The sequence below is a fragment of the Anopheles coustani genome, chromosome 3 (assembly GCF_943734705.1).
Source record: "Anopheles coustani chromosome 3, idAnoCousDA_361_x.2, whole genome shotgun sequence".
In the NCBI taxonomy this organism is placed as follows: domain Eukaryota; kingdom Metazoa; phylum Arthropoda; class Insecta; order Diptera; family Culicidae; genus Anopheles; species Anopheles coustani.
The window spans coordinates 19,265,808-19,290,808 of NC_071288.1; the positions used below are offsets into that span (position 1 = coordinate 19,265,808).

The 25,001-nt window shown below is 46.5% G+C and overlaps 1 protein-coding gene across 1 annotated transcript in view; it reads left to right on the plus strand.

Moving 5' to 3' along the window:
* Positions 1 to 1,573: 1,573 nt before the first annotated feature.
* Positions 1,574 to 25,001, plus strand: part of LOC131272375 (protein winged eye) — a 64,530-nt gene continuing 41,102 nt past the window's right edge. The window contains exon 1 of the mRNA XM_058274093.1: positions 1,574 to 1,922. Coding sequence (XP_058130076.1) covers positions 1,583 to 1,922 — 340 coding nt within the window. The 5' untranslated portion in view covers positions 1,574 to 1,582. The remainder of the gene's footprint in view (positions 1,923 to 25,001) is intronic.

The following is a 25,001-nucleotide window of genomic DNA, read 5'->3' on the forward strand; positions in this document are numbered from 1 at the left end:
TACATACAGTTGCGATATAAAAATTGTCATCTACTTTTAAGTGTGTAACAAGGGAAAAAGGTGCTTTTTCAACAATTTGACAAATGATGTGCCGACTATAAACATTGTTGGTTAGATGTTTTGAAGAGCCTTTTAAGCTCTGATGTATATCTTATTCAATTTTCCAAATGGTGTTTTTATTTGCCTGCCCCCTAGTATATTTCCCTCCCGAAGCGGTGACGTTTCGTTCGGTCGATCATTACTTGAATCGATTGCTTCTCGCATTATTTTGAGTGCTTGTGTTCCCGAGGTAGCGAAGGAGATACGCTCCTCGTCAACGTGATGGCCGTAGCAAATGTCCACTCAAATGTCCACCCGGGAGTGTGCCGTCCATTTTTTTTTTGTCCATCAATGACTTGTCTCTTTTTATCTTTCTCACCTCCTCACTCGTTCATATCCTTTGCTGTTCCGCTCGTTAAGCGATCCATTACTTTAATTAAACGTAAAGTCTTCCTCTCCGGACGGAGCGCGTAACACACATAAACGCACGCGGTCGGGCCGATCCTGGGCGGTTCCTTAAGCAGCATTTTTCCACTTTAAGGCGCGCACACATTAAAGGTGCACGGCCGGGGCGAGTTTCCGGAAGCAACGCGGGTTTCACCCGGGAGCCTTGCGACCTTCGCCTCCAACCTGAAAGGGAAGAAAATGCGGAAGCAACGAAAGGGAAAAAACAACAACTTAAAATGCCCCAAAGAAGCGTGGCCCCGTACGCTTCCCGAAAGTGTTTTGGATACATTTTCTTAAGCGATCGTTATCGTGTGCAATATTCATCATACTAAAGCATAATGAACCGAATCCCCTTTCCCATCGCGCTGCCTGCACCCTTTTTACCCTTGTTCGTTGGAAAGGGCCGAAAAGTTCTAAACCCCCCCTTAAGGCTGCCCGGAAGCAAAGAATTCCTACCGTGCCGTGCTTAAGCCCAATCTGGTGGGTCCACCTTCACACCATCCTCCTCCTCCTCCGCCGTTGGTGTTGTAGCGGAGAAAATTGTGAAAAACTCACGTTCACGCGTGAAAGGAAAACTTCTTTTCTTTGCATCGCCATCGCGCGTAAAGAAGAAGGGGACGTTGTTTGTACTTGCGAAAGACATAAATTCATTCTAAAGAAAAGAATCCCATCGGTGGCCGTGCTTCACTCGGGCCGTATATGCAAACAGCTTAAATGTAAGTTCAAATATTTGCCTGGAGTATTACACATAGCCGGCACAAGAAATGCTGACAAATCTTGTTCTTAGACCCGTTAGGAAAAAGGCCGTCAGGCTGCGGAGGATTCATAGTCATTTTGAAATTTAACATGGATACGCATGGTTTGTTGGACACGAAGAACGTTACTAATCGCAGTATTTTAAAGTATGAAATGTTTTTAAGTAAATTGGTAAAATTTGAGGTAGTATTAGAAAATAAAAACATAGGATGTAGTAAAATATAATCGATTAACATTTCTGCAGAAAATTTTACTTTTAAATGTTATTTTTTATCGAAGTAGAGTTGATTCTAACGAATTGTTCTTCACTTGCTCTATTTTCAGTGTGCCTTGCAGAGGCATGTTGGGCTCTACAGCTAATGGTCGTTTAATGGGCCCCGGTGTTGGTTCATCAACGTCAAGCTCGTCCTCGTCGTCGTCGATATCTGCCGCTGCGGCCGCAGCCTCCGCCGCCGCCGCCGCTGCCGCTCTGCACTACCAGCAGCAGCAGCAGCTCGGCCCCCATCAGTTTCCGGGTCTTCCACCACCGTCCCATCAACAGCACCACCCCGCCCATCACCATCAATCGCTGCAGCAGCAACATTCCGCACTGCATCCGTACCATCATCATCGGAACATATGGCCCACGCTAACTGCATCCAGTGGCAGAAGTGCATTCGACCTGCCCACCAATGGCGAAGGTAGGCTCTCATCCTCGTTTGTTTCTTTTTTGTGGGTTGTACTATCACTTGAGGGTTGCGTTTTTTCATATAGCAATTCGTATAAATGGCTCTAAAATAGGCACTGGCGAATGAAAAGGTTAAGTTTCATCGGAAATGAGCGGGGATCAGCAGAACAATCGACTTCAAGCTTCAAGCTTGGGTGGCCGAAGGTCACATTGCATTGACAGAACGTATTAAAACCTTTTACGGCACATGCATTCCCGCGTCCCGAGCCTTGTTCCACCGGATACGCTTAGAAATTTGAATAATTGCATCGCTTATGGACGCGCCAGGTGCTAACTTTCACGCCATTCTGTTAGATTTCGATCTTAGGCGATTGGACTGTTCACGGTGGATGTTCGTTTGGGGTCGGAGAAAAAGAAGCCTCATGTGGGGTATGAGTACCACCTTCACCAACCCGATGGAACCCTGGAATGCACTCCCTTTTTTCAGGGTGGCCAACGAAACTTCCCCCGTTGCATGTGAAAGCGAGCGTTTTTATTTTTTATTTTCGTATTTGGCCATCGATCGGATTGAGCCACTCCCAGGACAGTTTCCATTCCATTTTTCACTTGATACAAGCACAAAAAGTGTGTATATTCTTTTTTTTTACCCCCACCGACAAGCCCTTCCGATGATGCAGCAGGACGTCAGGGCACTCTTGCAACGAACCGTAGCGGGTGAATGGGGTGAAGGGTGAAGTAAGATTGGTACATTTATCATCGTCTGGTTTGATGGTTGCTTTTTCGCCTGAGAATCGTCCGGTTTGGGCCAAACCGTTCCGATTCGGAACCCCAGTTGGACTCTCCGGACTGCCCGCAGGAGGAGGAGGAGGACCGGCGGCATACTAAGCTCCGGAAAATTATTTTTATCACCTAGAGGTCAGGCAGATGTTTTACCCCCGGGTCGCACGGTCCGACATCGAACATTTCCGATTGGCAATTCCGACCGAGACGTTCTAGACAGCAGCTGCCCAAACACGTCAAACGGTTATTTCAAAATGTGCATAATTTCCTACATCGTCTCATCGATTTTTAAATTTTGGCTTGTTTTTCGTCAGATTTGTGTGCAGGAAAATTTTCTGAGCAAAACAGTTTAACTGCTGATAACGTTGCATTATTTTGGAATTCATAAAACATTGTGCAATCAAACAGAAAGCTATGGAACAATACGAAATCGAAACGTATCCCAGAATGGTATTTACTGGCCATATTTTTGCTACAAACCAGTCAAACCCTGTCCTTTCTGTATGTTCGGTAAAGAAAAATCATATGAAAGGATTGTTTTGAAACATTTCACATTTTACAATGGCTAACGTATTGCAACAACACCTCATTCATCTCTGTACGCTTCCGGTAAGCAATGTGATTTGACAAATTCAAATGAAAAGTAATAAAACTCCCTTCGGATCAATTGATGGATGAGGCACTATCTTTTATCTATCACGGAGTCATTGTACTATTTGTTTCGCCTGCGATCGGAACGGAAGTTGTCCGGGAGAAAATTTGGCAGATGCCTTCGATTAGAGTGATTAGAGTGACTGTGATGTTTTCTTTTTTCCTTCTCCCAAAGCATCCATTAATCTGCTGTCGAATAAACTCCCGGGGAGATCGTCAGGCCGATGACTTCGCCTTTCTTTTGCCGGCTATCCCGGGCGGGAAAATGGTTTCGGGAAAACACCGGGAGAAAGCTTCCACCCAGCAGCCCAATACATCACGCACTTAGCAGCTCTTATACCTCGGCCGAGTGCGCTTCCGGGGCTTTTCCGTATTCAATCGGCGTAAATGTTGACGCTACCGCTCCGTGCGAGTTCATAAATCAAACTTACCCCCCCACGAATTGGGCTCAAGCGTGGACCGGATGAGATGTGCCACTGGAGACTCTTCGGGAATCCACTTACGTACGGGAATGTTGTCAGTTTTTATCTAACAAATGCTTGCTGAATTCAAAAGCAAAGCATCTGCAAGTAGCTGCAGGCTTTAGTGGAATGAATATTGATGATATGGAACGGGGAGGCACTCCGAGGGAGGCTTTTCACTCTTGTCCTTTTTTTTAAGTATAGCATTTTTTTCAGAATCGTAAAAGTACCTTCATGAAAGGACATGCAATACTTTCCGTATCGGTCCCAGTTTCAGCTGTGCTGTCTTTTTACCATTCCATTCCGTCGAAATATTTAGAGAATGGTCCCCAAAAGAGCCATCGATTACTGCTGCGAGGATTAAATTGAATGATCTGTAGCACTTCGGGGCAGCAAAATTGACGCGACCGTCCGTTTTCCCGGTCGGTGTCCGTTCGCTCCCATCGAAAGCACTTGAAAAACCGCACATTTTAATCAAAAAATTGCAACTCCTCCCCGGGGCAAGCAGCCGGTCAACCGTTTCACTCGGTGCGCCATTTTCTTTCAGGGCCATCCTATGGTTTGGGGCGTTCCACATGCAGTCGGCGTTTTTTGTCTTTCGTGCAAAAATGTTGTTTTCCCATGGGCGAGCATGTGTGAGGTAGACACACACAAACACACACACACAGGGTCTCTTCCGCGCTGGGTAAGGAAGCGACATGAACTGCTTTCCCATCTTCCATGACTCTCTCTCTATCTGGTTGTCCTCGCACACTCGTCCTCACGAAACGATGATGAAGACCCGACCACAAGTTCGATGGAAAACCACAGCCCCTCGCGACGCTTACGTCGGTTTATACGGCTTTTGAGCATCGTTCCGTGTTCAGGCAAACCGTCCGGAGGTCGCCCGAGTCCAATCGAATGTCGTGTTCGGTGTCCAGGCAACCTTACCTTACCTTTGCCGGTCGCTGCAGCAGCGTTTAAAAAAAGGCAGTGCTCCAACTCGTCCTCCAACGTACTTACACCTAACATCCGATGCTGGTATCATTGAGTTACCAGATGGCACTGCGTTCTATCTGTCCGAAGGTAGAGAACCATTGCGAAGGCGAAAGTTTTGCGAGTAAATCATCTTTGTCTATTTGATTTTAATATGATTCCGGTGGTTATTTCGAGCGGCTTTAAATGCCGCAGGAATTTTTCTACTCTGTTAGCGTCTCGTATGTTGCGGTTCTTGGTCACTTTGGGCGTTTCATTTCGCAAATGTGCCGCATGTCTACTGGCCGTGAGCCAAAATGAATTTTGGAAATAAATTCTAAGAACATTAAATAGTTTTTTTCCAGATGTTACTCATTTACTAATATGGTATTCTATAGATTGGGATATATTATTTTATTATTTCCTATCACCAATGACCACTTTATTTAGAGACCTTACGGTGGTTACTAAAAATAAAAATGTTCGTTAATTAAAATACGATTCCTCAGGAATAATTTTCACCATCCTCCATCACAACACGCTGTAAAACGAATTCCACGGGAATCGATGCAACCGTCTCCATGCTCATGTGGGCACAGACCCATTCGACTGCGGCGTTTGGAGCCAAAATTAGAAAGAATGGCCAAAAGCCGGGAGGTATTACCCGTTCGGTTTTGAGTGGATTATGCGAGATTTTCCCGTAACTTATCGTTCTGCCTGTCAAACAACACCATGTTGGATCCCGAAAGGGAGGATTAGGTAGCACCAGCATGGAAGCCATTTGGTGACAGTTTTCTAAATGATTTAACATTAATTTAGGATGGCGGTTGCGGCGAGCGAGAAGATATACTGTTGCCGAGGCAACGTTTGATGAAATTTTGTGTCGCGTGTCGAACATAACGATCTTGTTTCTATGGATGTGTCAGAGGAACCGGTCGATTTAAAATGAAACCCCTTTAGCGTGTTCACGTTAACAGGGGCTACAACATTGGATTTTGTGAAGTAAATGAATTATCGTTGGTAATGTTTTTCTTTATATTAGAATATTGTGTTATGTAAGTCTGCTCTTGTTAGCCTACACTTCATCTGAAACGGAATAATAAATATGATCGACATAACACAAGATTTGTAAATAGCCGTCAGCAGCAAATTTAAATCCAAAAATTACCTGAATCAAACCTTTTCTTTGGATATTTTCCGGATTCAACAGCTCGAGCTTTTGTTAAAATTATTAAAACGATGCATGAATCCCCTTGTTGCTGAAATCATTCACAAGCTCTAAAGCAAGTGATGCAACAGATCGATGCACTTCTTGAACCCTACAATCCCTCATTCATGGCGAAATGCTCGGGAAAAACTCTGTTGCACTTCTTCCTGGGCTGCTGACAACATGCATTTTCTGAATGCATTTTCTGGACGCTGAAAACTGCAAACAAATAACAATAACCGTTTACAGCAATAGCGAGTTTTACGCTTCATCGTGAGTGAAATTTTTTTCTGTCCATTTAATTTGGTTTGTGGTGCAATGATTTTTCCCGAAACCCAAACCGATGAAAATGCCGAACCCCCCGAATGAAGCCGATGCGCTCTCGATTTATCGCCCGAGAAAGGCACTGCAGAAGTGTATTCGCCGCAAAGTGCATCCAAATGCATCCCTGCCGGGCTGCCAATAGTTGCAAGGTGCGCCCGTGTGTATGGTTGTGTGTGTGTGTGACTGTGTGCTCAAACCATGCCTAGTAACTGGGGTTGCAATGTGCGGGCTAAATGCGAACGATTATCGTAAACTAAATAATAAACACTTTTCCACTTCAATCGTTGGCTAGCCCTTTTTTGCCCCGAAAGCCCTCTTCTGATGCGTTCCCTAGCTGGGTTCCCTTTTGCACCAAGGGCCATGTGGTCATTCTCCGGAAACTGCAGTTGCAGCTGCAGCTCGACATCTGCAATCCAGATACAGATCGCCAATGCATCACTGCACACGCTGCGGATGCACCGAATAATCGTTATTCTAATTTTATCGCGACAATTTAAAACAATCAATCGTGGCAATCGAGTGGGACACTCGAGGGAGAATGTGCAGTGGAAATTGGGAAATTTCATCTTGCGGAAGTTACCTCGAGCCCGCTTGATTCAGGATATGATGCAAGTTAAATTGAAAGATAGCAATTCAATTGGCGAGGCTTCGGTCAGGATCTATTAATGCCGCTATGGGATTATTATATGCAGTTTTTCCGTAAGCAATTTGAAATTTCATTACATTTTTAGTCTTTTGAATTGTGACAACACCATCTGGCTTAACGGAATGGTTAAACTTTCTTTATCCATCGGATTTTCGTTCGGAATATTTTAGTGGGAATTATTTGAAAATTCTATTACCTCATCCCAAGCGATACGCCATGGTGTGAAGAAGGGCGCAAATGTAATTCGCCTTAGGTTTTCACCCCGTACGGTGTTTCCTTTTTCCAAAAGAATTTCATTCGAGCAACGTTCACAGGGTGGAGAAACGATTGGGGAATACTTTTCATTCCGTTCGATGCCTTCGCACCCCGCAACACCCAAATATTCTCCCGGTTAAAAATAAAAATAGAGCCCCACTGGCATCCACTTTTGCAACGAAACCTTTCCAAACCTGCCTGAGATCCAGGCCCTTCATTTGATCTCGCCTTTCGAGACTCTCAACGGAGCAGATTCAAATCCCCCGACGGTGATGGCGGGAAAATTTAAATTTATTCGCCAACGCCGCCAAAGGAAAAGTTTTTCCCTTCTTTAACGCGTGAAAGATCGGTGTTTGACGGAAGATTTTGCGAGCGTCGATGAAAGTCACTTCAAGGGAAAGATTTTTGAACCGAACCCGGGTAGAAGTGGATGCGAAATGGAAAAGTTGTTCCGCTTCTGCTTCCATTCACGGGGGCACTACGCGTACGAGCGCCGTGGATCCTGCGGGTTGGAAAAATTACTCGTCGCCTCGTCGAGCGAGCGATGTATTTTATGTTGAAATTTTAAATCAACTCTGGAGCAGCTCCAACAAGACGGCGAGAAAGACGGCCAGAGAGTGCGAGTGAAAAAAGAGATTGATTTATGTAACGGGCTCCTGTCGGCCGTTGTTGTAGCTGCGTATCCACTTTCCCTTGGCCGGCGGGAAAGTATGCACGGATCGGGTGGAAACTTTTTTGTCGTATGAAATATTTCCACATAATGGCTTTAATTTTTCGCACCAATTTTTCTTGTCCGGGCTGTCGTTTTACGGCCCAACGTTGCGCGCACCCCGACTGCTCGTCTTACGATTTTTCGGTGAGGAAATTGGTTAAAATTTCCGTGCAATCACGTCAGACCCCGGCCGATTTTCGGGCGCTCCGGTTAAAACGGGCCATTTTGGCCCTTTTTCAGACCTCGGGAGGGTTTCGAAGTTTCAGGCGTGAAAGTTTTTCGAGTACCCGTCGCGCACGTTAGCTGACAGTTTGAAAATTGGAAATCCGGCCAGCACAAGCCACCCCTCCATCGTATGGAACGGCCTTTGTTTTGGCGCTTTCCGAAAATTTAGAATGATGGAAGACATCGTAGAACAGCTTCTAGCTCGGAAATCCGTCTCAAAGATTGAAAGAGTTCGTTTGCGAGTTCAAAGTAAAGGCTTTACAAAAGCCTCCGAGAAAGTGTACGGATCGCAATAATCGAACCAAAATACATGAATATTGATGACACCTCAATCAATCGGATCGACGTGGCATTTTCGGCAGGAGTTTCTTGAGAGTTTATTTTTACAGGAAAGTAATGTAATACTGCTTGGTAGTTTTATAATAAAACTCGCTGGACATTTATCGAGATCAGGAAGAGTTATTTAGAATGAGTATTTAGATTATCACCAGTGAAAATCACATAGTAAAATATTTTATTCTAACTTAAATCGCTTGTTGCACCATACAATTCGGTTTAATTTAGGCAAATTTACGCAGAGTCAGAACAAAAGTGAATAGTTAACATAAATTAGGTTCTATTGCAGCATAAAATACTACACCGATTTAACCCATCCGGTTCATCAAGACTTCCACTCCCGGGCCCGTCATCAAAAACCCCTTTTTCAAATCCGTGAGAGTAATTTAAAATGCTTATTCAGCGCACCCAAAAACCCGGGGCGGTTCGCTTGAGTGAAAACAATTACGTGCCATTCAAATGGAAACCACCGAAAATGATCCAAAAATGCACCACCCCCATCCCACTCTCCCACTTTTCAATCAGTTTTTTTCGCTGTGTGTGTGTGTGTGCCCTTTCGCTTTTCACTCGTCAACCGGGATGGTTTTCCATAAGCCGCCGGCCTTTTGATTTTGATTGTCGAAAACGCTAGTTCTCGGGTAGTTTTCATGTTTTTGGTTTTTGTTCGTGGACGCAGGCCCTGATGAAAGGTGGAGATGCTTTCAATGGGGGGGGGGGAGGTGTGGGTCCTATTTAAACAAATTTCACAAACGCTCGGAAAAGTGAAGCACTTCCCAGTGAAGAGCGGGGGGGGGGGGGGGGGGGGGGGAGCTTATTGCAGTTTAACGATGGTGCATTTCGTTTGATTTAATGAGATGATTTCGGTGGCGACGCGTGAGGGCCGGGGGTGTGTGTGTGTGTGTGTGAGGTTTGGTTGGCTGGTCGCACTTCCGGTGCTCGTGAAAACTTGTAGTCAATTGGCGATAACGATAACACCGCCACTAAAACAGGGAGCACTCGTTAACAGGGCTCGCACACCTTTCGAAGCCGATGCCCCTTTCCGCCCAATGTTCGGAGATTCATTAGATAAAAGGGGAACGCAATTTGCATATATCGGTTTCGATGATTATCGCGGTATCCAAAGTAGCAGCCGACGGTTTGCTGTGGGTTTCAGGCGCACTTCCGGTGGTGCGTTGTGCATTATTCCGATGCGATAGAGCGGGCAAAGGGTGTAACGTGAGCACACGTAACCATTTAAAGCTCCCCTAAGCATACCTCCTCCCATCGGCCCTTCCCCCGAAAACGAGCTGTTCCGGTAGCGAAAGGTTAATCGGGGAACCCCTTTCCGGTTTGGCCCACTTTTGCGATCGGTATTGGTTCTAAAATAACTATCCGAAATCAAATTCGGGTGAACTCATGATGAGCCTCGAACTCGGCTCGAATGCAGATTTTCGTGGTAGGTGATCGGTGGTTTTGAATACTTCAAATATTTGTCCATCGCTTAATCGCATCAAAATCGGGTTCGGGGGACGGTGATTATCGGAACCTGCCTGCTTTTGTGAACTTAACACCACTAGGGTTGGATTTAGGAGATGGTGGATTGAACCACTACTGGATTAACGTTGGTCAGTATATGATGTTTGTACTGCAATCAACGTAGGTTGCGTGTAATTGGATTCAAAACCATAGCAAAACTGTGGTTCTTTTTTTAATGTAAATTTCGGTAGAAATATGATCCGATATTACTCCTTCAAATTTTCACCTAATGTGATGGAGCTGAAATCAATCAAATGAAATAACAAAACATATTCACCGGGGTTGTGGGGAATAAGTTCAAGTTCGATCACGTATCACCATAATGACCACGTTTTCCTTTGCTGGTGTGCGGACTGGAGGGCGTAAGAGGGGACGGGAAAAAAATCAGATACCAAACAAACGAAATTTTCCACACCCCGTAAAACAGATATTGCAGCGATTTGTTCTCCTATCCCTGTGCAACTCCCACAGTTTCCGATGGCTCCTCGGAACGGATGTTAGTTGCTGTTGCTTCAGGATGCGCATTGAGCAACACAGCAAAAAACAAAACTACAGAAGAAATAATGGCAAAAACCGGACCCGAAAAACCGTGTGCGATGGTAAACCAAGTTTATTTTCATTGCTAACCATGGGATAGTAAAAAAACGTGGCGTTTCCCTGGAGGCGCTCGCTCGTCGGCCACTAAAGTCCGAAGAAAATGGTCGATAAATTCGATTTGTTATCGGGTGTGAGCTTCCACCCCGCGGCAAGGCTAGCGAAATTGAAAGGAAAATCCCGCAGCACTTTCGCCCCGCCGGCGGCTCCCCCCGCCGGTTGTTGTCCGAATGCCGAATGCTCCTCCTGTTTTCGATCACTCTTCGTGTGGTTTCGTGCTTGTTGTTTCGTGTGCCGGAGAGGGGAAGGAAAAACTCGCGTGGAAATTCAATCGCATTGGTCAGCCAGAGCCCGTACGGCATTGCTTGGTAAGATGCACGGAACCGGGCGATTTTGTCTATCATCGCACCATAATTCATCCATTCCAACGACCCAAGTTGGGTTTGGCGAGCCAAGTGCAATGGCATTAATTTTTGGGAGCGAACGAAATCCGGGGTGCGGATTTTCCTCCCCTCATTGGGTTTGGTACATGTTCTGGGGTGGTGGTGGAGGAGCGCAGGGATCGCGGAAAGCAAACAGATGTGTGTTTGTGGAAGAAGTTTTTTGTTGTTGGTTAGTTCTTTCGAATTCCGTTCTTCGGCCCGTTTTGTATTGCCTGTGTGTGTGTAATGCGTAAACAGCAAACCCCGAAATGCTTCCCCGAGCGGTTGGATTAAACCGACCAAGAGAGAGCTCGAGGCGAAAGGGAAAACTGCTTTTTAATCATGGTGTGAATTCTCCGGCCACTTCCGGCCATTGACCGATGGGGGGTCGGAAAGAAGCATAAAGAAACACACCCGCACTCGGCTACAAGTCGATCCGATGACCAGCCATATCGTCTTCAGGCCGTCGGTGTTCGCCTGTTGGTTGTACCCCATACCGCAACAGAGAACTGCCAATCGAATGAACGGAACCCATTTCCAATCATACGAAATTGGCACTGGCCGGTAGCAGAACGGATGTGTGTGATGGCAAGAAAAGTGCGGTACGGGGGCGGAAACTTTCCCAAAGTAGTTGAACAAACAGTTTTCCCACTGCCTCCGCAACTTCGTTTTGGATGAATTTTCGTTTCTTCGCGCGTGAATTGAGTGTAAATACCCTACTACCAATTTTGAATGAACTCAGGCCTATCCCCGTGGATCGGAGCGAGACGCAGCGACTGACTTATGCTCCGTCGCATTCGCGCTGCAGGGCCGACAATTTTCGACCCGCCCGCGAGCGTAACTTATATGAAGAGTGAGCAAAACTTGTATGAAGCCTGAGCACGCGTGGATACAAACAAGTGCGCAATTCGCTCCATACAATTACACGCTCTCCACCGTACGGCAGTGCAGAGAGTGTACGCGGAGACCCCGCGAGAGCCTTAAATGGCCTGCTCTTGGTTGAGGCCTACGCTAGCGATCGCTAACGATGCATGCAAACGCATGTAGCTAGATATATATTGTACATTTAGCGCGCCATTCTCAAGCAAGAGCGCCGGTCTAGTGGTTAGCGTACACAGACCGGAGTTGGAGAGGTTGGGTTCGAATCCCGCTGTGTGCTCGAGGCATGAGAGTGTTGTAGAAAGCAGAAGAGAGAAGGGGGCCCATCAGGGCTCTCCTCTTTTTCGTTTTTGCCGGCTTTGCTCCGAATGAATTATCCCGGTTTAACTGGACGATCGTTGAGAGAACCGTTGACAAAACCGGGACCCATTTTGTATGGAGAAATGTTCATTTTGTGTTGGATGGGTAAGAACGAATAACTGCCCTGCTCCGTTGCTTGACTGCTGTGGGCAGATTGATTTTCTTCTGACCGCAAGTGATAGGAATGGAAAATCACGGAAAATTACTCAATCGATTGGAAACTATTATGCTTCTGTCTGAACTGTAGATCAAATGTATCTGATTTGTAGAGAACATCTTGTTTGTTGTGAATATTTTCTGAGTTGAAAAGATATACTTGAAAAATAGAATGAAAAGTGTTTGACAAATAAGGTCCTAATTTGAAAGCTTGGAAAACTATTTTCCCACTTTCAAACACTTTTGTGTAAAAGATCGTATGAAATGAAATCATGGAAATCATCATGGAAAACCGACATGCAGCCGACTTTAAACATTCCAGGCTGGAAATAATTTCATAGGAGAAAAGGGTTGCACATGAAATGAGCAGCATTAAAGCGCCGTATTCCACTGGGAACAATGTTGCAGATGCTGCAACAAATTCCTCTTCTCCCATGGTCGAGCCTGATTCGCGATGACGTTGCGAAAAACAAAAACCAAATGGACAAATAAAACGAGCTGCAAAAAAATGGGTAGCCTTCGGGGATACAGAAAAAAGCAACCATAATAATAAATGATAACACCGCAATCAGTGTCCCGTTTTGGGGTTTCGGTAATGAACTGCAAACAACCGAACGGAATAATCGGTCGCGCAATGGTGGCGCTACGAGGGCGATAATTCCTGAGGTGAGGGCGAACGACGGAACGCGAACGAAGTGAAAACAAAACGTGTGAAAAATCAGATCCCATCATTCGCGACAGTTTGTGCGATTGCTGGCGGACAGCGCTTGTTTGTGACTGTTTGGAGTAAATTATACTTTTAAATTACCCACGATCAGGTGATTGATTGCCATCGCATTATCAGGCTAGCTTCCAAAATCTGTCCATTTTTTCACTGCTCAGCTTTGGGAGGACGTATGTCGAGGATATTTTCGAGTGAAAATTCAACCAAAATTTCGAATCAATTCTAGGCATTCAACGGGGACTATATCGCTCCGGATGGAAAACATTTGAGTTGAAAAAAGGGTTGAGTTCCCGCTTTTCCACACGTTTTCTTGTCGAAAAATAACAAAAACCGTGTGTGGAAAGATAATGAAAATCACAATGAAAATAAATATAAATAAGCATTTTTCCGATTAATAAGGCTGAGCATTATTGGCACCAGGATGCCACCAGGATGCCATTCACCAATCGGAGCTGTTGCATTCGTTCGTTTCGTCTGACAAAATGCCATGACGAAATATTTTGACAATGTCGGCGGCTGATATTGAAATGAAATTTTTGGGGAAAATTATTTCCACCCCGACGAAGGAGGGATGCCCATACTGTCGCGTCGAGAGGGCTTGGATATTGAAATGCGGTTAAGGATAGTGATTTTTATTGTTTACTTTTTGCCTGTTTTTCCCATTTATATCCGGGGAATTTTTTTTTATGAGTTATGATAATTTTATTCCACCCCATTGTTTGTGTGTGTGTTTTTTTTTCCTGCATCCGGAAGCGCAGGGTTGGAGCTCGTTTCACGGTGCTTCAATTTCAATTAATTACGAAATCCCGGGCCTATCGAGTGCAGCATCAGCGGCAAAGTAAAAACCGAGGGACCAAATAAGCTCCCGTTGTCACCAGTTTTGTTTTCATCCGTTGACGTGGAGTAGGCAGGATTTATCAGATTTCATCCCGGTTTCATTTGACTCTCTGTTTTTTTCCTTGTACGCCATTGCCGGCACGAATCATTTAAATTTCATTGCCTTTTAAATGCTTTATTATTTCCATCCCGGCCCGGACAGCGGGAAGGGAATGGGTGGTGGGATGGTGCGCCCGTAGAAAAGTGCGGCAACAATAACAATAAACAAAAAATCGACACTTTCCGGGAGTGGAGCGGGGGAAAGGAAAATAAAAACGGGCCGGTCCGCAGTCTGTCCCAAACGTGTGATAATAATTTATTAACATTTGGTCACCGCACCGGGGCCATTTTTCCTCCGATTAACCATCGCTTAATGTCTCATTGTTACACGATACATTAATTACTTTATGCGGCGCCAATGTTTGCTTCCTGCTGGTATTGTGTCAATACACTAATCCCTTGCTGCTCTTAAGATTATTTTTTTAAATAAAAAATGCGTCGCTTCAAGTCACACATGATAATCTAAGATGCTATTTCTTGGCTTAAAAATATCCTAATAATACATATCCAAACGCATGATGGTTCATCCGTTATTGATTGGGAGCAATTGATGAATTGGTTAATTCGAAACTCTTGTATCCTAGTGTGGACCATTTCCGCCCACATGGAAACATCAAGACGCCTTCCCCCACCCAGCTCAGCATCATCATGAGCGTCATCGGTTTCATCATCATCGGTCGGATGGCATGAATAATGCATTCATCTCCTCCTGGTGAGAGGTAACGGCGAATAAACTAATTTTCCATCCTTCTGACGACTCTCGCACCCGGTTCGGAAAATATTCGTACACAAACAAAATCCTTACTCTGTCTCCCTCTCACGCAGCGTCGTTGTTGTTGTTGTTGTTTGAAACTTTCCCACTGAGAAATAAATTTCCTTGGTGTCCGTCCGGCGCTGACCGACACCTCCCACCACCACGAACACATCGTGCACCAAGCCGAGTTGAATAATCGCCCAAACAATCGTTTTCGTCATTCGAAATGCGCCTCCCGGTCGGCTGGTGGTGGGGGGGGGGGGACATAATCCAGCATAATACATTATTCACGACCATGGCCAGGCACGCCATTGTTGACGTCCATCGTCATTCGGCGGCCTTCGCAGGGCCCTCGGTGAATTGTGGCATCGTTCTGGCATGCTCCTGAGGAGGAAACTTTTCAAGACTGCGTCCGACACGCCGGGCTGGAGGGTCAGTGGAACAAGCGGAGGGTGGCTGTGTCTCGGTTTGGAACATAAAATTAACCACCCGCCGGGTCATTTTGGGGACGGTGCATCAGAGGGGGAGGCGTTCGTTAGAAACAGTGCATGTCCTGGCTCGATCTTTAATGGATTGTCTGGGCATAGTTTTGCAAGGATGCATGCCCACTCACACACACACAAACATGCAGCCCCTCCCCTTCTTTCTATTAGAGAGGGATCATCCGTTTTGGACGCCCATCATGTACGGTTTTCTTGCCAATCACTCAGTGATGCTGCACGGACGCACATCACAGGACATTAATAATCACAGCCGTTCCACTTCATCCTTTACCGCCTGCAACCCACCCCTCTGTCCAGCTAGTTTAACCTTAAGGGATCTTCTCTACAAACGAGAGGGAAATGGCGTTCTGATTATTGATTCTGAGCGCGGGATGCATGATCCGTACGTGCAAGGACATGCACGCAAGGCAGCAAATCGTAGGCAATGGTCATGGCGAGGACGAAAAGACGATGTCTGCAGGCGTGTCTGCTCCTTTTTCTGTGGCCACCTCGTCACTCTACCTTCCATCATTGCTCATCAGTAGCCGACGTTCGTCCGGCAATCAACAACTCATCATCAAACATCAGCAGCGATCATCGTGCCTGCTAGGCCATCGTCCATCTGGTGATACGAACGGCAAAGTAATTTCCTTCCCGACGCACACCACCATGTCCGGCCGGAGGCTTCCTCCCCTTCCCTATCGACTCATATATCAATATTTATCATCACACTTACAAATGTGTCAGGATCAACAATTCATCTTCGAGAAACCTTTTTCACTTACCGCGTCTCGCCGTATCTCACTATCCCAGATCAAATGCGCTTTTCGTTGGAAATTTACTTCGAGGCGGGTCGCACTTACTGGACGCTAATGTACAACGTCGGTGGTAAATGGAAAAAATATGTTAACTAATGCTGGTTCCAAACCAACCTACCAAAGACTTGCCTCCCATGAAACCCTCATTGGCCATTGTTTGCCACATGAAAAATGATTTTCCATACCATATATCCAACGGTGGCAGATGAAAGTGCTGAGCCGATGCATGTCCAACTAATCGTCTTAACGTTTCTTTTCCGTATCCGCTAACTTTTTCCAAACAGAAAAGGGGGGGGTGATAAATCCTTTTATGCTAGAATACTATTTTATCGTTGAATCCCTTCATCAGTCAACTGTCAGCGGTTTGCCGAAGATGGGTTTTATTAGTTCCGTCCGTTTTCCAAAAGGGTGTTCTATTTGCGAAAAATGGTTACTTCCATCTGCACTGTGTGCAAAGTTTTTCTTACAAGCACAGTATTGGCCGTTTCATTTGAGTTTCCTTTAATATTCAGATATCCTAGAAAGTTAAATTAGTCTGTTCCTTCGACTGTCAAAAATTTGAAAAGGTTTGTCCAAAGTGTTCGGCGAAAAATGAATAAAGTGGTTTGCAAAAAATATGCTGCGAAAATTAAAAAGGGAAACGAAAACACACGAGTCTATGTCTGGTTCTATAAAAATATTCATATAAAAACTTCTTACCGCATCAAACAATGAATACTGAATACTGAAATATGAAGTGTGCAATAAATAATTGCAAATCTGGTCTGCCTCACTTTACGAACAACAATCCGACGAAATAAGTTCAAAAGATGAAACAGATGCGGCGTAACGAACGCAGGTGATAACAGTATCTCGTAAGGCTCCTCCAAAAAATGTTACAGATGAATAATTTATTCATCAGTCAAAATGACACAGAGCATACCATTCATTAAGAGGAAGTTGACTGATTTACGGCTCTGAAACGGAAGACCTCTAACCTGCCTTCGTTTCGCTTCCTTTAAGATAACGAGGATCTCCTTGATGCATTGCTTTGTTGTTAATTATAGTAACGATGACTGGAGGTCTGCTTGATTTGCTGTGTGGAATCTGTTTACATCGAATTGAGTTCAGGTTCGCTTTTTTAACTTGTTGCTACTAAGCGGCAAGCTTCGCGAAAGACACTATGACACTATGTACTACAAAGTGCTAATCGGTTTAACACACACACACACTCACGACCTCCATCCCGCCCCGCTAAAACGTGCGAGCGCTAAAATAATGCACCAACTTAATGCTTGGTTGGGCTCGAGTGCAAATGTTTACCTCGTTTCCAAGAGCGCTGAACATGCTGCGAGCTGGCAGCCCCGGACACCATATAGTGTGGTGGTAATTATTTCAGCTACAACTTCATCATAATCTACTGCTAGACCCGTCCCTCCCCACATCGTACCGCTCGAGCATTGTTGTGCCGTTGTGTGTGGCAGCAGGCAGCAGCAACCCTGCTGATGGTAAACACCGTAGGCATCGTCATAATATTCGCCTAACAGCCGGAGGGAGGAGGCTGGTAAGTTTTGTGTATGCTTTAGCTGACCATTTTAGTGGAGTATTTGCTTACATCTATTTGTACGCCTATTGTGGTAGTCTTCCGAAAAGGATGGGCCGCAAACTCATCGAGACGAAATACATGGAATGGAGTATCTCACTTTCTTCATCAAATGAGCTTCGAAAGGAAACATTAATATTACAAGTGTGCATAGGCCTAGAACAAATGCCTCATCTGCCTGATTCGTCTCGTCAGGTTGCCAGCGTATGTCGTAGGTCAACATACGAACCGGTCAGCCGATGCGCCCGAGTGTCGTCCGCTTTTCGAATCCAGCTGGAGTTGGCAGAAAAGGTGTACTATTTCTACAAATAGTTACACACACCCGGCTGGATATGGTGCACCTTTACACTGCCATTTGTCGGGCCATTTGTTTCCATAACGTTTTCTCGTCCGTATGCTACGAGGGGCTCGACGGTGGCAGGTGCACGAGGGAGGGATGAGAAGCGATCACGTGTTTATCAAGAGCCACCTGGCGCCTCCATCTGGTGTCGAAACCGATTACGGGAGCGGCAAACAACGGCATCAGTGCCATAAAGAAGGGCACAGGTGTGGTGTGTAGCAAGGAAGGCACTCAGTCGAGGTTCATGGGGACGAAAGTGAGAGGCAGAGAGAAGGAGAGAGCGAAAGAGAGACGACGGTATGAAAAGCCAAACCTGATTAGCTTCTGTTATGAGCTCCGATTACCGATGCAGGCCGCGTCCAAGCCCCCTGCTTACCCTCTTCAACCGTCGGATCCGTTCCTGGAAGGGTCGAATAAATTAAACAACAATCAAATGATCCCTTTGCACTCCCTGCCACCCCGCCGCCCGGCCGTGTCCAGCAGGTTAGTTCAATCACTCTCCGATTGTCTAAAATTATTTGCACGAATGTAGATTTTCCATCCCCCGGTGTTTTCCCGGAAGCGACTGCACTCTCCAGCGTTGGCGGATGCGTTTCATCTGCGTGTATGTGTGTGTGTGTGTGTATTCGGTCCTCATGAAGCACGATGCACCCTCGGTCACGCACCAGCAGCAGCATCGTCTTTGCATACGCATACTTGAGCACAAAAACTCCACCACAAACGTCGGGGGCATGTCAGGGGGCAGGTGGTTGCAGCTGGATACCAAATGGGAAAACTTCCCGAGCACCGACTATCTGCGCCCGTGCCTGCCCGTTCGGCAATGTTATGCTGCGGTTGGAGCATAAATACGGCCACCAGAAAAGGAAATGGCACATGGCACTGGGAACAGGAAGCTGGAAAATGAACGAAGCCGGGCGAAAGTGTAAACGGGAGGGCGATGACGATGACGATGATGCTTCCCTCTGGTATTGCGAACATTGCATACGCAGTACTAGATGCATCCGAATGTCCTCCCTTCGCACACAACCAACGAACAAACCCGTGGTAGACGTTGGTCGATTTAACAAAATGAAATATGAAACTGCCCAAAACATGGGCCGGGACTCCCTTCGCAGTCATCGGCATCATCAACGGTGGCATCATTACCATCAGCAGCATGACGAACCTGCGTCGTCGTCGTCGGCGGCGGCGGGATCATCATCACACCATCGCTCTTTGCCAAGGTTGTTATCGTCCGTTTGCCACAACGCAACGACAAACTGTATTTAACGGAACCCAAGCTGACCGAGTTGTAAATTTTCTGCCTCCCTCCGTGGTCCAAGCGAAGAATATATCGGTGCATACGGGGGTCGGTGCATACAACTGCTGCATGTTGTTGCGGTGGTGGCCATCGGGAGCTGTCTGCGGCTGCCGGAAGAAGGGGGGGTGGACTCGGGTGGGCGGACTTGTGCAAACATCGAGAGTAGATTATAAATGTAAATTAGAAGAAGAATGCATTCCTGTGACACGTCGTGCGTTTGCATGCACACACACACACACTCAACCTGGACGCATTCGCTTTCCGAGCGATCCTTGAGGGGAATGGGGGCGGGGGGAGGGATTGAGTTTTCCCCGTTTTCCCATGGTGTGCGGCGCATGCACCACCGCTTGTGTTCGGTTGTTTTCTGCCATTATTCACCCGGTTGCTGCCACCATCGGAATTCATGCCCGTTCAAACCATCCGGAGATGCATCTTTGGCAAATGCAACGCGAGACGATGCACGCTCGACGGTCGTGTGTGGTTCCAACTCCCATATCCTGCCTACATGTCCTTTCTCTCATCCGACGCCATAGGACGTTGGCCATCGTTTTTGACTATGGTTTAATATTTATCCGGAGCTGGAAAACGGCCTCACACACGGGAACGGCTTGGTGCTGCGTTTGAGTATTCCGTTTCGGTTGTACCATCCCTCCCCCTCCCCAGCGGGTGATACTATTTTCTCCTGGCGGCTCCTGCTGCAAAGGCTTTGTAGTTTTGTGCCAAATATATTTAATTTACCGAAAACTGCATCTCTGGGACCACTCGTCGTACGCTCTTTACCTTGAGCGATCCTAACGCATGGCTCGGGTTGCAGTTTACGCTGCAATTGCAATTATCGAAACACTGCCCTCTGCTCCACCCGCACCCCAGGCGAGATCCGGCCGACGTTGCGTTTGCAGAACCGTTCGGAAGGTGCATTAGTTGGCATGCAGTCGTCGTCGGTGGACCCTTGGACTCGCTTCGAGATCAAAACGCACCCATATAGTTTGTCGACATTCCGTGGTTGTCTGAGTTTTGCCATTTAATTTGTACCCAACCGGACGCCAACTAATTCGGACTGGCTTAGGTCACAGGTCACCGGCAGGCTGCGGACGATGGCGCTGATTGACCAACCAAAGTCTCAACACCGGCAAGTACGAAACGTGAAGAAGGAAGGCTGGGATCGGGAAGGCTTTGGGAATTCCGGAGCTCATGCCACCGGGTTTGAGTTCACGACACGTAACGATTATCTGACGTGTACTTGGGCACACCACCACCGGACGTTACCTATATTTTAACTGAACATTCATTGGAGGTTCCTCCGTGGACGCGAAGAAACACCGGCCACCGGAATGTGACAAACATTAGTGAGTTTGGTTGCAGCTGCATGTGCCGTCCGATGATAAGCGCCACCGGTGCACCGATATGCTGCGGCACGCCTGCACAACGTGCTCGCTGAATTCTCGATGCGTTCGGTTTGTTTGAAATTCGCTGCACCGAGATGATGTTGCTGATGCCGCAGAATCCCGAATGGTGGATGGTTGGAAGCATTCTGCAGCACCAGCTCTCTATGAGTGCAATAGACGATGCTCCCGCTGCACGCTGTTATGTTGAACGTGGCGGGATGCAACTCATCAGTAAAATAGGGGAAAAAAAGGAAAACACCTCCACATGGCCTCGATCCGTCCATTTCGCGCGTATACTATTTTTGTGACACGCGCAATTTTGCCCCGTGTGAAAGCGAAAAGAAAAAAAAACAACGAGACCCATTTCCACTGTCGAGAAGAGGAGGGGGAAAAAACAGGATACTGCTGATAGCACATTGCCTGTCTGTCATTGACAAACATTTTGCTCATCTGTTGCCTTCAAGTTTAGGCTGGTGATTTTTTTTTTTAAGACCACTTTTTTCTGCAACCCCCCGCTTTCAAACGCATTATGCTCGTCCGATGCGAGTGCAAACATTGAAGCCGGAAAATGCATACAGCCCGCCCGTAATGGCAGAACGTGGACGTGGAGCACACCCTGGGTTTGGGAACAAAATATTGAATAGCCTTTCTGGTGTCGTTTCGGCGGAGCATGCCCGAAAGAGGATAGACACGCGGCGAACGACGCATTGCACGTCGAGTGTGCGTTGCTGCAAAATGCAACGGCATAATGAAAAACAAATGGAAACTCCCCCCAACCACTACGCTCGGTCCTACACAAAAAAAAAAACTTGGGTAACGCATGTTACAAAATGGTATTTTTTAGGACTACCAGTTTTTTGTGTTGTAAGTGCAGCAAGTTTTGTTTTTTCTTATGCTCCCAGTGATGGCAATCGAGGGTCGTTGTGTGGAGGCTTCAGTGAAATTTCAAACAACGCGCGAGCTTCCAATTACATCAGCGTACGATGGACACCCTCCTAGGTCACTTCCCCTCTGGACCAACTAATCTCGCCTGTGCATGTTGCACTTTGAGTTTGAACGACATCGGTGAAGCTTTCGCAGGCCGTTCGGACTACTGATGGAAAGAGATACTAGGCGGGTTCACAATGACGGCCTGGGAACGGTGCAAGTCTCTCTCACGGAACAGAGGCGTCTGTTTGTACAGTGTAGCAAACGTTGTTCTACAAATGGCTACAAACCTATGGCGATGTGTGCAATCACCGGCGGAAGATGGGTGAAGCTTCTGGAGAGGGCTTTTTATTACGGATTCAACAGCATTTAAAATGGAATATTTAATCCCGAACACTAACGAAATGGACAGCGCTGCGGATGCAAGCGATGTACGTCCTTTCAGGGATTCGACATGCCATCGTGTATTAGAAATCATCTACTACTCGGCGCGCACCTTGAATTTGTTCCTCAAACTGCAGTTATTCATCGGACGGCAACATATCCGAACTCCGGTTTTAAGATGGCGAATGGTTTGCTCAGCAACCAACACAGTTGACTTCCGGGTGGTAATGTTTAATTCCATCCATCTTCGGGAGCCTTATCCGGTCGTACACTTGGAGATCCTCGTACGCATGGTGCAAGAGTAGGCCCTTCGTAACAACGCTTCCGTGCTTGCTCGCTAGAACTGCATCCATCCGTAGTCTAGCGTATTACCTTCATGCAAATATGGCACCGGAGCGAGGGCGAAAGTATGAATATGCAAATTAATAATAAATATTATATGTTTGTTTATGAAATGCACCGTAAAGGGTTGGCTAATCGGGGTAAATTCTCCAGAGATATGAAACAGCACATAGAAGAAAATGCATCTAGTTTCTATACCTAAAACGCTGCAAACGTCTACATACAATATTTTGCAGCCAGCGATGCATCTTGGTAGCAAACGTTGTTTAAAATCTTCAGGCAATAGTTTAAGATTCAAGTAAGCAATGTGAAAAACTCTTTTACTACAGAATCCTAATCAGTCAAGGATGAGTTAAGCTATCGTAATCCATCTTATCAATCAATCTACATGATCCATGGAATCAAATTTCTTCATTATATTTATTTTTTGTTGTTTTCTATGCTGTTAACAGTTGGTTGGTGCCCTAACCTGATTCTGTACTCATTCCTTACCCTTTTTCGGTATAAATTCCTGTCATACGCCTGGTCCAATGCCTCCGAAAGGTGTGAAAAACAATCCCCATCCAACGAAAACGGTAATTTCATAGCCTCGAACGGCAAACCTTTCGCATTCGAGACCGATGAGAATCGTCGTCGAAAATGACTCATCCAAAACCCATGTTCTCTTGCAAACACGTGCGCGCCACCCAGCGCCCCGTTTCCCTCGTCTTGGACCGTCCGTGTGGCGCTCCCTCGCTGATGAAGTTCCGGACGACGCCGCCTTTGTCGGATGGTTATTTCTTCACTAAATTTGCCCTTTCTTCCTCGGCGACCGGTTTCTTTTCGGGCTTTCTTAATTTTCGCCAATGAACTCCAGTGTCTGCCCGGGTCTAGGCAATATTCTCTCGAAGGAAGACTAATGCCAGCGCACAAACGCGGGAGAAACCCAAACCCCCCCGGTAAACGGTTGGCTTTTCGCCGAAAGATGAATCCACGGCTCCCTGCTCAGGCCCTAGGAAAGAAGTTAAGATTTAATTACACGCCTGATGGGAAGGGTTATTGCTTTCGTTTTTTTTTTTGACGTTCCTATTTTTCTAGATCACTTGCCTTTCTTCCGAGCGCACGCTCGCTGATGCCCATGTTTCTAATAGGTCTTCGTTTAACTTTGGCGTAAATTATCCGCTTCGCCGGGAGGTCAACTTTGAAGCGTGTTTCAGACTACCAATGAGGGGAGCAAGGCCAAGGATGATGCTCCTGTTTTCCGCTTTGTTCCCAGTTTAGCTTAGCCGAAGCCAAAACATATCAGTTGTAGCACCGTAATTAACTTATTTTACTAGTCTTGGTTCAACTCCTAACGGATGGAAGAACAGTGTTCCAAGTATTTCATACCTGAACACTTAGTATTTCTAAATCTTGAATTTTGTTGAACATCATGCATCTTTTCTGTAAAAATCTTGCAAATATCATCTTCCTTCCACCTTCATCCCGATCGCATCAAACCGAATTCCGTTTTCCGAACACACAACCCCCGATAGACGAGTGGCCAACCCTGTCCATTTGATTAATTCCGACCCTTTTCTCATCACCTCCGCTTATCCGATCCATCAAAACATTGTTTACATGTTTAGCTATTTAATTGTATGCAAATTGAACCTGAATTATGCTTTCGTTACGCCGCGGACACTTTCTCGGACGGCGAACCCTCAACTCTTCCGAAGTCGGTAGAAAGACGAGAAACGGTAACGCCAATTTCCACTGGCACGTCCATCGTTGTTGCAGTCGTCGCTGCCTTTCTTCTTGGGGTTTGGGGTGGTCAGCAGGGTGGATGGGAATGCATTCCACTCCCCCCCTCCGAGCTCCCGTGGGAGATGGAGGATCCTGGGGACGCCCTGTGTTTTGCGTTTTACTTATTCATAAACTGCAGCGCAGCTCCCAAAAGAGGGGCGCGCGTCGTTCATCCAAAAAACATGAACTTTCCCGGCCTTTACAACAACAACAGCAGCACTGCAGCGAGAGAATGGGTATTTGCGGTTTTCATTATGCCGCACCGTTCCCTCCCAACCGCTCCCCAAAGACTCCCACCGTACTGCTGGTGGATGGCACGAGCTTCAGTCCCGGGCCCTTCGGTGCGGCGAATGTCGATGATGCGGTACCTTAGATAATGTAGCAAAATAATAATAATAATTGCCTCCTAGCGCTCGGCCACCTCACACCTGGTACTGCAGCACTCTGGAGGGCCCGAACTGGCAATCTGGACCGACTGCACGGTTTTAAGGCTTCACTTGGCACGGCTCGACTTTTGCGCCAGAGTCGAGGCCCCTCGGGGGATTGAGCTAATTATTTATATAGTCTCTAATTATTGATGCTATTGTTATGCGGGACTGGTCGCGAGATCTCGACCGCTTTTTCACTCGCACACGCACTTTCCCTTTCCATGTTTCCCGTGCGAGATTCGAGAAGAAGGGCTGGGCTTCTAGTGATTGGAAAATCCTGTTGATGCTGGTGCTTTCCTTGCCGTCCCTTTCGTCGTGTACAACCTTCGTGATCAGGACACTTGCCCTATCCTTCCACCGTTGATTACAGGCACTGCCAGCAATTGAGCCGCACTGCAGTCCGTTTCATACGAGAGTCGAAGTCGTCGACGAGCGTTAAACAGCTCCCA